The sequence below is a fragment of the Oryctolagus cuniculus genome, chromosome 17, assembly GCF_051225735.1.
Source record: "Oryctolagus cuniculus isolate XC-2025 breed Fujian yellow rabbit chromosome 17, ASM5122573v1, whole genome shotgun sequence".
Taxonomy (NCBI): domain Eukaryota; kingdom Metazoa; phylum Chordata; class Mammalia; order Lagomorpha; family Leporidae; genus Oryctolagus; species Oryctolagus cuniculus.
In genome coordinates this window covers 19,481,426-19,496,633 of record NC_142883.1, presented here as the reverse complement: position 1 = coordinate 19,496,633, position 15,208 = coordinate 19,481,426, and the positions used below count along the sequence as shown (strand labels likewise).

The 15,208-nt window shown below is 59.0% G+C and overlaps 1 protein-coding gene across 12 annotated transcripts; it reads right to left on the bottom strand.

Moving 5' to 3' along the window:
• Window positions 1-380: 380 nt before the first annotated feature.
• On the bottom strand, window positions 381-13,997 carry ETV4 (ETS variant transcription factor 4). 12 transcript variants are annotated; one of them, XM_070060648.2, is made up of 14 exons: window positions 13,730-13,942; window positions 13,102-13,212; window positions 12,801-12,894; window positions 12,537-12,584; window positions 10,660-10,735; window positions 6,670-6,723; window positions 5,382-5,508; window positions 4,777-4,920; window positions 4,304-4,581; window positions 2,461-2,520; window positions 2,248-2,316; window positions 1,968-2,140; window positions 1,611-1,712; window positions 381-1,255 (listed from the first exon to the last, which is right to left on the bottom strand). In XM_070060648.2, the coding sequence occupies exons 5-14, from the start codon at window positions 10,733-10,735 to the stop codon at window positions 1,031-1,033; spliced, it is 1,308 nt and encodes a 435-aa protein (XP_069916749.1). In that variant the 5' UTR covers window positions 12,537-12,584; window positions 12,801-12,894; window positions 13,102-13,212; window positions 13,730-13,942; the 3' UTR covers window positions 381-1,030. The 12 variants fall into 12 exon arrangements, with proteins under 12 accessions (XP_069916749.1, XP_069916745.1, XP_069916742.1 ...); XM_070060644.2 differs by lacking the exon at window positions 10,660-10,735 and having other exon boundaries at window positions 13,730-13,997; XM_070060641.2 differs by lacking the exon at window positions 10,660-10,735 and having other exon boundaries at window positions 4,777-4,938.
• Between the last annotated feature and the right edge of the window lie 1,211 nt (window positions 13,998-15,208).

Here is a 15,208-nt window from a genome sequence, read left to right as displayed (position 1 = left end):
TTTAAAAAAAAATTTGGAAGACACAAAGTTTGCCAATTCGCTGGTTCACTCTCCAAATGCCTGCAATGGCTGGGGCCAAGCCGGGCCAAAGGGGGGAGACAGAACTCAATCCAGGTCTCTCACGTGGGTGGCAGGAACCCAACCACTCAAGCCCCACCTGCTGCCTCCAGGGGTCTACATCAGCAGGAGATGGCATGCAGCTACTCCAGGGTTGGATGTGGGCAGCCCAACCAGCATGTTAGCTACTATACCACATGCCTTCCCTGAACTGCCTTTCCCCAAATCCAGATTGTGGGAATTGTCAGGGCCAGGCCCCAAACTCTGGGGCTCTTGACCCCCAGGACCCTCCCATGGCAGCAAGGAGGACACTGGAGAGCTCATAGGAGAAGCAGGGGCCTTTATTAAAGAGCTGGCAGACGTGGTTGGGGTGGAGGTGAAATCCCAGGCTTGAGGCTAGGAAAAGGGCTCCTTGGGGTAGGAACTCCTCCCTCCTTTCCTCCACCCTGCACCCCTCCATCCAAGGTTTCTTCCACCCTCCCCCTGCCTCTGGAAACACAGAGCACCAAGAACTGACGATCAGGGCCCTCCAGACCCTGGCTTGGGGTGGAGTCGAGTCCAGGCTTGGATCTCCCCACGGCGGGAGACCTGCAGAGCTCAATGAGCCCCCTCGTCCCCCTGCCAAGATAGGAGTTGGGAAGCTCCCTCTGTCCCCCAGGACAGAACAAAGGCTTGTTCTCTGGTGGGGGAAAGGGAGCAGGGCTTGGGCCTCTAAGCAGGCCCTGGGAGGAGGCTGGGCCGAACTCCTCGGAGCGGAAGTAAAAGCCCCAGTGGAGGATTGCACCTGCAGGCTTGCTTCCTTCCCAAAGACTGGTGGGCAGTTGAGAGTCTGGGCCGGGTTGACTGACAGGACAGTGGAGATCTGCCTCGGAGACATCTGTGGGTGTCAGAGCGAGGGTTTTCCCTGACAGCACATTCAGCCTTATGTACACAGAGCAGCACCCGTCCACAGCAGGGGAGAAGCCACTGGCCGCTAGTAAGAGTAGCCACCCTTGGGGCCAAAGGGCTGGGCAGGGCCGGCCAGCTCTGGGAGGTAGGCGGGGCTCTCGTCCAGGTGGGACAACGGGACTGTGTCCTCCTCACTGACTGGCCGGTCAAACTCAGCCTTAAGAGCGGGACGCTGATTGTCCGGGAAGGCCAGTGAGAAGAGGGCCTCCGGCTCGCACACGAACTTGTACACGTACCGCTCGCCAGCCACCTGCGAGGAGAGAGGGGCTGGCTCAGCCCAGTTTTCCCCACCCCCGCCTGCTGTAAGCTGGGGGCTGCAGCCCCTCTCCTGGTCCAGGCAGATGTGGGGCACACTTACCTCCTTCTCTGGCTCTCTTAAGAAGCCAGCTTCCTTCCCAGTCCTTACCCCTCGTCTCAATCTCTCCATGGTTTGTTTGGGCCTTTCTGTTAATGTTTGGCACTTTTTTGGGGAAAGGGAAACCTTGGGATTGTCCACAGCTTCTTGCCCCCTTTGACTCCTTTGCTATTCCTGCACGTTCCTGACCTCCTAGCTCCCCAGGCACTGCCCGGCACCCCTCCTCTTGCTCCTGACCCTCAGCCCTGACCTTCTGCATGATGCCTTTCTCGTAATAGTATCGGAGTGAGCGGCTCAGCTTGTCGTAGTTCATGGCCGGTCGGTTCTTCTGGATGCCCCAGAGTCTGGCAACCTGGGGACAGAAGGAAAAAAGGTGTGTGTGTGTGTGTGGGGGGGTGATGGGCAGGTTGGAAAGGCTCTGAGATTCTTGTTGCAAGGCTAAGCCAGCCCTGCAGCCGGGCAGCAGCCCACACTCAGGGGCGGCAAGAATCCAGGTCAGGTCAAGCAAAGATGGTGATGAAGGCAGGTGCTACCACTTCCCAGGGTCTCTCCTCTCCAAGCCCCAGAGCTGTTGACGAGGAGGGGTTGGGGACGTCTGGGGACTCACCTCCTCAGGCTCGATGAGCTTGAACTCCATCCCCCGGCCCGTCCAGGCAATGAAGTGGGCATTGGTTGGGTCGTCCAGCAGGGCCACCAGAAACTGCCACAGCTGCAAAGCACCCCGACGCTGGTAGGGCGGCCCCTCTCGGAATGCTCCAACCCCTTCCTGCTTCATGTCTCCTGGGGAACACAAAATAGGAGGTGAGGGGTTGGGGGGTCTCCCCACCTTTGGTGCCCCAGACCCTGCACCCTGTGTCCCACCCTCCAGCAACAGCCACTTCTCTGACCTTCAAATTTCTCAGGGACAACGCAGACATCATCTGGAAATGGTCGCAGAGGTTTCTCATAGCCATAGCCTTGTGGAGGAAGTTGGGGGTCTCTCAGATCTGAGTCCACAGGGACTCCTGGCTAGGGAGACCCTCCCCCAGGCAGGGCTCCCTCCTCCTGCTTGGCGGGCTTGCTATGGGAAACAGAGGTCTGCCTTACCCATGGCCCCTCACCTGGGGAGGGCCCGGAGAAGCCCTCATTGTGGAGGTACATGGAGGCACACCCAGGGACATCTGCAGGGAGGAAAGGGTGCGGTTTCAGGTGGCTGGGCAGGGCAGGGGGAGGGGAGGAGGATGTCCTCCACACATTCAAGGAATTCTTCCTGCCAGCCTGCTTTCCGGTGACTTTTCTTGTCCCAGTCGCCTGCCCACCACCAAATCCCAGGGGAAGTTCACCCCAGGGGGCATGAGGCTTGTGCCCCTCAGCTCCAGGGCTGGGCCAGAGGGCATGGATGGCAGCAGCTGGGGCTGGGCAAGCTGTTCCTCCCCAGGGCCCGGGATTCCAGGGAGCAGCTGTTTCCTGTGAGTTGGGAGGGGGGCGGTGTGAGAGATGAACCTCCGGGGAAAGGGTCCGGTGTCCATGCCTAAGGCTCCCTCGGAAGGGGCAGACGTCCGGTCAGCAGGTCAGGTTCCTGGCCGTGTGTGTGTGTGTGTGTGTGTGTGTGCGCGCGCACGCGCACTCCAGAGGAAAAGAGACAAACACTGAGGGAGCCGGAGCTCTAGCACGCATCTGGGAAAGAGGCAGTGAGCACTGAGCCGTGCTCTCCCAGGTCTAACAGCAGGGCACATTCCACTCCATTCCACTCCATTCCACAGGACAGAAAACTCCCCCCCACCCCACCCCCCGAGTGTGAAGCCACCCGTTCAAGTTCCAACCCCTTCCTGCCCGCCCCCCTCCACTCCCACCTATGAATGAGACTGTGAAACCTGACACCTCCGGGAGGAGGCGGGAGGATGGGTTCATTCATGCCTCCATTTTGTGAATGGAATTCCTGACTCCATTCAGGGAAGCTGGGGGGAGGGGCAGGAGTTCAAGGGCATGTAACACGATCCCCTCCGGTCTATAGCCTTTGAAGGTCAGCGGCAAGAGCATCTCCCTCCTCCCTGCTGCACCTCACGGCCCAGCCAGGCAAGGGCTTATCCCCACCCTGTTTCAGGGCACGCTTAAGGTTTACACTTGGACAGCGGGGTGGGAGTGGGGTGGGGGGGCGGACGGACCTGTATTTCATTCCTCTGCCCCTGAAAGACAGTAGGCACCAGAAAATGAAAAACCCTCAAGCTCTAGCCAGCTCTGAGCCTACTCTAACCTCTACATTTATTTATGGAAGCAAACTTGCAGGTACACCCAGTTTGGGGCTGGTAACAATGTAACAGAAGCCAGGAGGTACTAAAACAAGGGAGGGTTTGTTTTTTGGGCCTTTCCTAATTCAGAAAGGCCCTCCCTGGCTGCTATTTATGAAGGTGGCTGAGGCCATCCAGCTTCTGGTAATAGCCAGGTGGCATGAGAAACTGAAGCAGTCGCTACTTCCAGTGCCCAGCCGGGGCGCTAGGCCATCCATCACACAGGATAGGGAAAACCACACATTAACCCTGCGAGCCAACCGGGAAGTAGGAGCCTGGCTTTTTTCAAGCTTATGCTTCTTTTTATTCAAATCCCTTTGGAGCTGGGGGCCAGTGACACATGCCAGTCTTGGGTCTTAGTAGGGCATCCAACCCCCAACTGCCTGTTAAATAGACACAGATGCCTTACCTTTTCTGCTAAGTCACAAGTCTAAGAGTCTACATGCCCCTTATCTTTTAATCTAAGTCTAAATTCGCTGATTGAAACATGACAGTTCCTTAGGAAAGAAAGGCGAATGGATGGGGAGCTTGGATGTATGAACTGATAAACAGATGGGAACGTGAAGAACTCCTGGAGAGACATCCTGGGCTTCACTGAACTACTCCCGTGATTACGGACCTCCCCCACCTGGCAATCCCACACACCCTCTGCGCCCTCCCCAGGAGAGTCCCTTACCTGAGTCGTAGGCGAAGTCCGTCTGTTCCTGTTTGATCACTACCCCCGCCCCTGGGTACCTGTGCCCGCTGACCCCGCCCTGGCCCACAGCTGGCTGGCCCGCCTGTTCATACAGGGGGTCATGGTATTCCTGCTTGAAGCTCTGCTGGGGGTAGGGTGGGCAGGGCTCCGACAGCTGGTGTTGGTAGGGGGCTGGGAGGGTCTCCCGGCCCCCACCCTGAGAAGATGTGAAGGAGTGGCACATGTCCAGGGGCTGCTGGAAGACGGAGCTGGGTGTGCTTGAAGGAAGAGAACAGAAGCCTAAATTAAGCCCTCCTCTAGTCTGCCATTCCCAGACTTACCAGGTGGGCTTGGGTGGGGTGGGGTGGGGTGGGGTTCCATACGCTTCCTCCCTACCCCCCTCCACACCTGTTTGGGAAACCTTTAGGGTGAGACCTGGACCCATAGGAGCAGCGGTGTGCCTGTCTCCTTACCTGTGCTCCCCGAGGTACCCATGGCTGGGGTGGGGCTGAGAGGCACCAGAGGCTCTCAGGAAACTCCGCTGTTCCGTCCGGGGAAAGGGCTGGAGGGGCGACTGTCCAGGGGCACCGGGGGCAGGAGACTTGATGGCGATTTGTCTGGGGGGGTCATAGGCACTGGAGTTGAGGGGGAGATGGGGGTGAGGGGGCAGAGAAGCTGAGCAAGGATCTTTGAGCCCTTCATCTCCAGGGTGAGGCTGCAGGGATTTCAGGAGAAGGCAGGACCGAGGGGGGCTGGGAAGGGAAGGGCAGGAGCCGCAGACTGTGTCGCAGGTGCCGCCTTTCTCTGCTTTCCTCAGTCCTGACCCTGATCTTGAGAACATCTCTCCCAGCACAGAGCAACTGGCTTGGGTGAGACAGGGGCCTCTCAGCGGAAGCAGAGCCTGCGCCAGTCTTAACTCACATCCCTGGGGCCTCTGTGTCTCTTCCATGCTGCTCCTTAGCTGGGCCCCCTTGGCAGGAGCCGGGGAACCTTTCGGCGGTCTGACTTGCATCTGAGCCGCTGCCTCTGCTCATGGCCGGCCTCCCTGCCCTCCTTCCGGGGGCCAGCTGGCACTCACCTGGAGTAAAGGCACTGCTCGCCATGGTGGTAGGGGAGTGGCGGCTTCCTGCTGCAGGACAGGGCCGGGTCTGTGCGGGGACTCTGGGGCTCCTTCTTGATCCTGGTGGTGGGGCTGTGGAAAGCTACTGTGGGGGTTGGGGCGGGGGCAGAGCAAAGCCAGAATGTATCACCCAAGAAGCAGCAGAGACTCTAGCACCTTCTGCTCCCCGAGGACTGGCTTGGTGACTGGTCCAGCCTCCTTCCTTCTCTGGTCTCTGTTTTCCGGGACCCATAGTCAGCACTTTAGGAGCATGCTAGCCGTCTACTTTGTGTCTAGTGTGATACACCAGGCTAACGCCCAGCGATAACCAGGAAGCTAAAGCTCAGCATTCAGTGCAACCTCAGCCCCAGGAAAACACGTGTGGCCGCGAGTGGGGGCGTCCTCGGCACCCCCAGTCTGGGGCCTCTGGTTCGCCTGAGGGCCCTGGAAAATTCCAAGGCAGGGAAATGTTTTCTTATTCATTTGGGGCTAGGAAGAATCTTCCTTTTGCTGGTTCAGGTTGGACATCCGCCCACTTGACTGTCAGCTGCATAACATTATACACATGCTCCTAATTATCCGTGAAGCACACTGGCCTTCCCTGGGGCCCCTGCCGTGCTGGCCGGCCAGCCGAGGCCCCCGCAGGGGCGACTGCCAGCCTGTCTGCGCAGTCCAGGTGAGTGAGTGCCTCGCAACCAGGCAACCGCTGTTATCTGCTACTTGGTTATCTGCATCCTGTTTCATTTCATGTCAGGTAGCTGAGAGCAACGTAAAGCGGGTTTCTTAACAGTGGCACTACGGGTCCTCGGGCCAGGTCGTGGTGTTTTTTGGTTTGTTTTTGATCGTGGGGAGCTGTCTTGAGCACTGTAGGATGTTTTTAGCAACACTCCAGCCTCTGCCCACTAGATGCCAATACCTCCTTGGGGGCGACATCCTGACCAGTTGCATGAGAGTAACTTAGAACATTAGAACTGGCCCCAGCCCCTCACTGCGGGTACACGGACATGGAGGATCAGAGAGACAGTGTCTGCCCAAGGCCACACAGCTGGGACAGGGCCAGCCCCAGATTTGAACCAAGGCCTTCCTCTCTTACTGCCTGGGGAGCCCTGATCGTCACTCTTTCCTTTAGCGAAGACCAAGCTGTCTCCTGTGATCTTCTATCTCTGGGACTCACCCTCTGCCTCCCCCCACCCCCACCCCACCTCTTACCCCCCCCCCCCACACACACACCCGGCCCCCTTCCCTCCACCCATGTCCCTCTACTCACAGTTTTCTGAATGGAAATCAGGAACGAACTGCTCATCACTGTCTGGTACCTGAGCTGCAGAGAGAGGTCAGAGGTGAGCGTGGGCAGGGGACCCTGGGTGTAGCCACTGGGAGATACCATTAGCACAGCCCTGCAGGTCAGCACCAGCCTGGGAGAATCCACAGCCTCCTTCTCTGGGATCCGCTAAAACCCTGGAGGGAAGCCTGTGCCTCCCTGGAACCTGTCTGAGCAGATTCCCCGGCCCCGGGTGCTCTGTCTTTATTCCCGCCATGTTTCAGGAGACGGCCCCGCCCTGCGCTGTGGACAAAGCTCCCGGAAAGTGCCCATGGCAGAGTCATAGCTGGGCTGGGCAACAAGTGGGTTCTCACGGACTTAGAATCACCTGGGAAAACTGTGAATCTTGGGGGTGCGGCAGGGAGGGGACCAGGAATCTGCATTTCAACCCCTGCCCAGGTGACTTTGCTGAAATGGAGTGGAGTAAAGAGGGAAGACCAACAGGGGTGCGAGGAGGACAGTGGGAGAGGGAGAGGCCGAGGACGTGCACCCCACCCCACCGGCGGGCAGCCAGGGCAGGAGCACTCCCCGGGCCCCGGGTGGGTGGAGCTGAGTTGGGGTCTAGTCAGGACCACTCATTCAAAGCAGCTCAGTCATGGCCTCTAACCTGGGTATCCGGACTCTGGGTTCTAGTTTTTGTCCGGGTCTCCCCAGGTGGGCATACAGCCGGGTACCTCCCGGGATCCCGGACTCTGCCTACTCTCGCCCCTCTCCTAAGACACAATAGATCCCAGCAGGAAGGAGAAGGGTAGAGAGCCCAGGAAGAAGGCGTCCCTAAGATGAGGCAGTGGAAGCTGCAGACTGTTCTTGGGATGGACAATGCGGCAGGGAACACCTCGCAGCCTCTGTCTTCCGAGGCCCCCTCAGCCAGGGCTGCACTGTTTCTCACTTGGATTTCAGCCACAGCCTCCCCCCGTCAGAACTCCCTGCTTCCATTCTCCTCTCCCCGCCCCAGGTCCTAACCAGGCCTGACCCTGCTTAGATCAGAGGAGAGGGGCATTCAGGGTGGTGCAGCTGCACACGGCACGTTCTCTACACAACTGCCAGTGACCTTTCTGCAAATCCTCTCTCTCTCCCTCTCTCTGTCTCTAAGCATGAAACCCAAACTCTTGCTCTTGGCCTCCTCTTTGGAGATCTTTCCACCCAAGCCAGAGGCCCCTCCCGGCTCTCGATGGTGTTCGCCTTATTTTTGCCCTAGCACATATTGCCACCTGAACGTAGTGATTTATGTTTAGGTGTTTATGCTCTACCAGAAGGTTAAGCTTGGTGCGGGCAAGCACCTGATCTAATTCATCTGATCCCCAGCACCCAGCACAGGGTCTGACTCCAAGTGCACGGTCAATGCATTATTTGTTTACTACGTGAATAAGCACATAATGACCCCGTGTCCTCTGGTTGGCAGGAAGAACTAAGGCGATCCTAGCCAAGCCCGCAGCACCAGGGGCAGGCCCTCTCTGGAAAGCTCATCCTACAGCGATGTCTTAGGTTGCGGCAGTAGCTGGGCAGGAGACTTCACCAACTCGCTTGATGTAGCAGAGGTGCTAAGGGCTTTGAGACAGCAGATTTCACAGAGACCCTGGGATGAGGGAGTTTAAGAGTCAGGAGCCACCTGCAGCTTGAATTTATGACAAAGCAACACGACGCACGTCTAATGTGACCCAGGAACCCCGCGGCACGCTGACATTCCTTGGCAAAAACAAAAACACACAGCCACACACATTTTCTCAGGAGCCGCACTAAGGCTCAGAGGCAGCCATTCCCACACTGTCCTGATTTCAGAAGCACCTGCGCGTTGTTATAAACGCTGATTCTCAAGGTTGTGCACTTTGATCATTTTGATCACTGGCAACTTTAGGAGGCGCTGCGTAATGCCAGGATACAAGATCTTTCCAGCTGCCCAGGGGTGCAAGGCCCAGGCTCATCCCTGCCTGCCTGTGCCCTCCACCCCAGTCAAGGGGGTGAGGAGGGCAGGGTGAACGACGTGCCCCTCCCTGCGACTGAGACAAGGAGGGTCCCTAGGGTGGCTGGTGCAGAACGTGGGGGTGACTGATGCACTCCGGGCCCCCTCCTGGGGCCTCGTTAGCTGCCAGTTTCCATTGAGGTAATGGGCTGGGGGTGTCTCCTGCTGGCGTCACTGGCCTGGAGAGCAGAGGGCCCAAGGGGTCATCTTGCCTTTCTTCCTGCCTCAAGCTTCAAGGTTTGACCAGAATCCCCTCCCTGAGAGTCCTAGAGGAGGCCTCTCCCAGCGTCCAGTTCACACCCATAAGTGGGGACACCTTCGTCCCAGTGCCAAAAGCAAACCCCAGCCCCTGCTCGGCTCCTTCTCCAAACACTGGCCATCTCGTGGCTGCCCAGAGACCATCAACAAGGATAGAGACAGGAAAAGGAATACGGAGGCCCCACGTTCCTGGAGAGCAAGAGAGGTTTTAATGACCATGTTTGGTCTTGAGTGTACAGCACTCTGTTTGTTGATTGGCCAAGTCTGGGCTGCCCAGCTCATGTGCCAGCGTCTGCCCCCAGCTCCATCCTGGCCCTAAAGGAGAGCTGACCTGCCTGGGGACATGGCTGATGATTAAGGAGTGGTGCTGGGAAAAGTGTTAAGCCAGCATGGAGCCCAGAGAGATGTTAGGGACCCTCTCCTTCTAACAGGGGAGCAGTAAAAGAAAAGGAGGGGCTTGGGAGGCTTGCTGAGCTGGGCCCCAGAATTGGGAGGGCATGACAGCCAAGCACCAGAGGCTACTCCCACCACCCATGTCCCATCACGCTCTCCCAGGGTCCAGGGGGAGGAGGAGGGGTGAAGGCAATGTCCAGCGTTTCTGCTCCACTGTGTCACCACCGGGGGCCTGAGCGCTCCCCGGACCCCACCCCCACCCTGGCGGTGGCTCTGCAGTTCTTTCTCTGTGCAGGGGACATTTTCATCCAGGAGCCTTCTGGAAGGGGAGGGGACAGAGAGATGGAGAAGGAGGCTTGGGAGCTAACACAGACTGGGGAGCAGATTAACCCTGTCCCACCCCTCCCCACAGAATCCTGCAGGCAGCAGCATGCACACACAGACTCGCACACCCGATTCCTTGCGCTGGACTCTCCCAGCAACACAGTGGCACGCGTGAGACATGTCCTCCATGTACGCCTTCATGCACAGGCTCTCTTTTCAGATCTACAGATTTTGGCATGATGGGGGGGCAAGGGCAAGGGCACTGGAGCTGCTGGCAGAGGGCTGGGGAGCAGGGGCTCTTGTGAGCACAGATCCAGTCCTTTGAGAACATGATGGAAGCTACTTATTGTTCTCTTTCTAGAAAAATCCTAATGCCTCTGTGTATAGCACATCCCCACCAATTTTACACACACCTCAGGGAGCAAGGACCCTTCCGGCACTTCTGGGAATCCACAGACCCCAGCCTTCTACAGACACACCTGGCCCAGAGTCAGACCACAAAGCCATTGTCCCCAGGGATCCCTGAATGCTCCTCCCAAGCCCAGAAAGGAATCCTGGACCAGAACCAGCACATCTGTCACCATCACCAGACACATACAGGCTCAGCTTGATCCTCTCTCCAGCGTCGCAACAAATCCCAGGTGCCCCCACATCAGACACACCCTTCTACCCTCAGTCTAGAGAAACCCCCGACCCCAAAGATATCTGAGCTGCCTCTGCAGAGCCCTGCTCACACTCCCCCGCAACGCGCAGACACCCGACACGGATCCTGCAACCACATCCTCATCCCCCTGTACCTGCCCTGCCCGGCGCCACCTGGGCATCTCTGAATCCTCCATAGCCCCACCCACGCCAAGGGATCCACTGCTTCTCTCCAAATTGAGCCGAAAGAGGTAGGTTGGGCTCGGGCCACTATGTGTCCCAACCGCTGGCTAGTTTCCAGAGGAGCCAGTCCCTCCCTGCCCCCCCCATCTCCCCCTGCAGCTGCAGGGGTCACTGACCTGGTGGGAAGAGGCAGGAGAGGAGGCTGGGGTGGTGCTGGGCTGGTGCAGGGGGACAGGGCCCCGGCAGCTGCATCTGTCTCCGCAGAGAGAGAAGGAGCCAATGGCCTCAGCATCCCCCCCCTCAGGCCTGGCCATCCATTGCCAGCTGGGAACCCGAGCTGCTCCCTCAGAAGGGAGGAGAAGGAACCAAGGCGATCCCAGCCCCCCTCCGCCTCGCAGTCCCCACCCGCACCTCCCACCCACTGGATTTAAATGTACAGTGACTCCCAGGGCAGCAGCATGTCACACACGCACACACACTCACACTGCCACACGCAGACAGACACACGTACCAGCTCTAGACACACTGCCAAGGGGTGGGGTTTCCAGGGTTGAGAGATGAGAACATTCTCCTCCCCTTCCCATCCCCAAACCAGGCACAAATGGACCAGCAGCTGCCAAAATGCCAACCCCTGAACCCACCCTTTGCTCACAGCCTCGTGAGCTGCCCACTGCGGGGACCCTCAGCTGACAGAGAAAGAAAGGAGCCTGGCAAGCCTGGCAGAAATCAGGCGTCGGGAGAGGAAGCCCCTGGAAACCGACACCTCTGCCATCTTCAGCTCCAGTCCAGCTCCGGAACCACGGGAGGACGGGCAGACCATGCAAAGCCCTGCCTGTAACCCGGGACGGGGCACAGACCTGCAGCATGCACAGTTAATATCCCAGACCCCAGAGCTGGCCAGCACGCCCAGAGCGGCTCAGCCGTTCATTCCACAAGATGTCTGGAGTGCTTGGCTCCGAGCTAGGTCATCACTCTGAACATCTCTATTTTGGGGCTACCACAGTGGTCAACGCAGACCTAAGCACACTCCAAGGAATCTGGTCAGGGTCTTTTCCTTCTACCCCAAGCTGCTGTGGAGGGTTTTGAAGGGGTTGGGTTTGAGCTCAAAATAGTTACCAAAGAGCGACACCCAGGGCGGAGGGATGGGAGATCCTAAGGAACAGAAAAATCCTCAGAAAGCAGGTTTGGCTTCTAGGTTTTCACATTGTTAAAATAAAGGGGTCCCACGAAGGGAGGGCAAACCCTTCCCTTGAGACTTCGCGGTCTAAACCACCATTCCACCTCCCACCTGAAGCCCCACCAGGGACACCTCCAGGCTCCACCAAGACTTATCCAAGAAGATAAGGAGACCCCAGCACACTTCCCCACCCTGGGGGGGCCCAGCCACAGACCCCATCCCTGCCTGTTCCGCTGTGCACTCCCCAGCACACAGGAAGGGGACTTTGCCTGGAGGCGGAGTGATGGAGGAGGGAGACCGAGTTGCCATTAGAATTACAATCAGGGCTATTTGCTGGGGGAGCCCCGGCCTTCTGGGCCAAAGCACAGCTGAGAAGAATGGTTGGAAACTTTTGTTGTTCTTTGGGCCAGGACTGTAAGTTGTCGGGGCTGGATAAGAAGCAGGGTTTGGGCCACTCCTGAAGCTAGGTAACAAGTTAATTGCTGTTTCTCCTTATCGCCCTGTCCCTCACTGCCCCCCAGTCACCCCCAAATGTAGCTCCGCTCACTCTTAGGCTCCTGCCAAACAAACTTTGCAAATGAAAATTTCAACCAGGAAAATGGGCCTGGGGCCAAGTTCCATTCAAATAAGCAAATACCCCACACAATGGTCTGATTCATCCCCAGGCCTGGTTACACAAGCCCAGCTCAGGGCAGAGAAAATAAATATCAATTTAAGCGTCCACACTGGGCACTGAGGAGAGCGCAGTGGCTGGACGAGAGGGGGCCCTGGAGAACGCCTTGAGATGGGGTAGAGGGGAGAGGAACTGGGCTAGGCAGGACCGCCAGGGCTGGGAACCCCCCTTCCCTTAACAGAAACGGTCACCAAACTACTCACCTTCAGCAAGCCACGTCTCCTGGAAGTGACTTAGATCCTGGAAGAGATCTGAGGGGTGAATTATGGAATCGGAGGTGAGGCGGAGGCAGTGGTGAGAAGGGAGCCCCAGCTAGCCGCGGTGACCTAACCACTTAGGAGCAGGGGCCAAGAATGACCTGAGTCCCCCGGAGACCGAATCTTTTGAGGACCGAGTGGGGTTCCAGGACCTGCCCTTGGGACGTGCATATGGCGGGGCGGAGTCAGTCTGTCTCCCTGGCTCTTTACCTTCGGAGTCGGGGGGCGGCAGGGAGCCCGGGTCCATGAGCTTTCCCTGTGGGACCATCAGCGCTTCTTGCAAGCTCCCATTTCCGGGCGATTTCTGCGAGGTGGGAGGGGGGAGAATGCCCCGGAGTCACCCAGAGGAGCCCAGCCAGGGGAGCGGGGTCGGGGTTCCGGGGTGACTCAGGGGCCTGGCCGCCCAGGACCCCGCTGGGAGCGCAGGGGCGGGGGGAGGGCGCCAGTGCGGTGGGGTGAGCAGGGGCGGGGTGCAGGGCGGGGGCGGGCGTGGAGCCGGCGCGGCGCTCACGCTGCACAAGGTGTAGGGCACTTGCTGGTCCAAGTATCCGCCTTTCATCCTCCGCTCCATCCGGCCGCTCCCTCCGGCCGCGCGGCCGGGGCCCCGCGCGGGGGCAGAGACCTGGGGGGTGGGGGGGGGTAGCGTTCGCTCACGGTCCCGGGAGGGGCGGCGGGGAGGGGTAGCCCCGAGGCTTCAGGTCGGACGGCGCAACTTCTCCGAGTCACTGGCGCGATGGGGAGGTTTCCGCCAGCCGGGCCGTGCGCCGCCACTACTCCCCTCCCGCCAAAGGCAGGTCCCACCTGCTCCCCAAAGCCAGGCTCGCCGTTTCAGCTGTCTGCAGCCCAGCTCTGCCCGGGCTCGGTTACATAAGACGAGAGTGAGAGAGAGAGAGAGAAAGAGAGAGAGAGACTGTGTGTGTGTGTGTGTGTGTGTGTGCCCTCGCGCGCCCAGGAGCGGGCCCGGCGCGCACCATTCGCGCGCCCGCAACTCCGGCGCCCCCTCCGGCCCGGAATCCCAGTGCCTCCCACCCCCCGCCCTGGAATCTGCGGAGGCGGGCGGTGAGAAGAGAGAGGGATGTGTCGGAGGCGAGGCGGGGAAGCACAGACACGCTCCCTCCCTTCCCCTCCGGCAGCCTCACCTGAGGCCGGGGCGTCGGTGCTGGAGCTGCGGGGGGTCCGGAGCATGTCCCCAGGCCGCTCCGAGGAGCACCAGGCTAGGCCGGAGCGAGGCGGCCCGGGCCCCGGGTCCCCCGCGCACCCGCTTGTTTTCCGGGAGCCGCACACAGTTGTGAGCCCGGGGGAGCAGCTGATTGGTGCATTTCCTTCGCCTCGTCCTGGGCTCTCGCTCCCCCAACCCGTTCCCTTTGTTTCATTGACTTTTGTGAATGAAACCCCTGGGCCGGGCACGCCCGCCAATCCGGAGACTCGCCAGGCCGATCCGGAAGGCGGAGTTTCCCAGCCCCGCGGACCAATCAAAATGTAGGGGCTGGCTCGCGGCTTCATTCACAGCTTGGGCTCCCATTCATAAAAAAATAAACTCTTTGCGGCCGGAGTTCATTCATAAGGAACTGAGAGAAATGGAGGGAAGCCGAGGCCGGGGCGGCTTCCCCGCGGGGCCCAGCGCTGGCTCCGGGTCTGGGACGCCGCGGGGCCCTCGGGCTGGCGTCCGTACTCGGCTCTGCATCTGCGTGCCCGTGGGAGTGTGCACATGAACGTTTGCTCGCCCTGGGGGCAGGCGGGCTGGCGTGCGTGCCCAGAGGAGCAATAATCGCCAGCACTTAGGAAGCACTCCGCTTCCACGTGCTCACTACGTCCCCAGAACCCGGGCCGGCTGCATCTTTTGTTTTCATTTTTGAAAGCTCAGAGGGAGGACAGTGGCTCGCCTGAGGCCACTCTGCTGGTCAGCCCTGTGGGGGGTGCGGTCCCCAGCCCCCTCCCAGGCTCTCTTGTACAGTCAGTCCTCTGAGGCCACAATGCGGTAATCTGAGAGCCAGGGGGTACACTACGGGCGCGGGCGCTCAATACATGTCACCTGGCTCGCAATCCAGGCTTCCTCAGGGGTCTGTGTGCTGCAGCGCTGTTCTCTGACCCACTTTTCTGCAGATTGCGGCAGAAACCAGAAGGGCTAGGGTGGACGCTTGCTGAAGACACATCTATCTCCTTATTAAGAGCAAGCACAGGGCTTCTGGGAGCAAAGGCCCCACACGATCGGATGATCTGGGACCAGGTTGGGTTTCAGTTTTCCTCAAGGAGCTGGTCACACTCTCTGTCACCGCATTGGTTCACCACTTCATTCAGTGAACATTGATTGCGCCAGAGACAGTGCTGGCTGCCAGGCAGGCAGCTGTGACCACGCAGAGGTTCGATGGGAGCTGTACTGCCCTGGCTGCAGCGTGGGCGCACCCAGGACATGGGAGCTCCGGAACTCTTACTTCTGAGACATTTCTTTGAGTCCTCAGTCTGGGCACGCCTTTGGGAAGAGCCTGATTTTACTCCCTGACTGTGATAAAAACAAAGAACTGTTCAAACCCCAGGCCTGTAGGGACTGCTTCCAAAATTCACCTGATCTAACACTCTCATGACACACACATGCTCTTCCAGCTGGTCCACTCGGAACT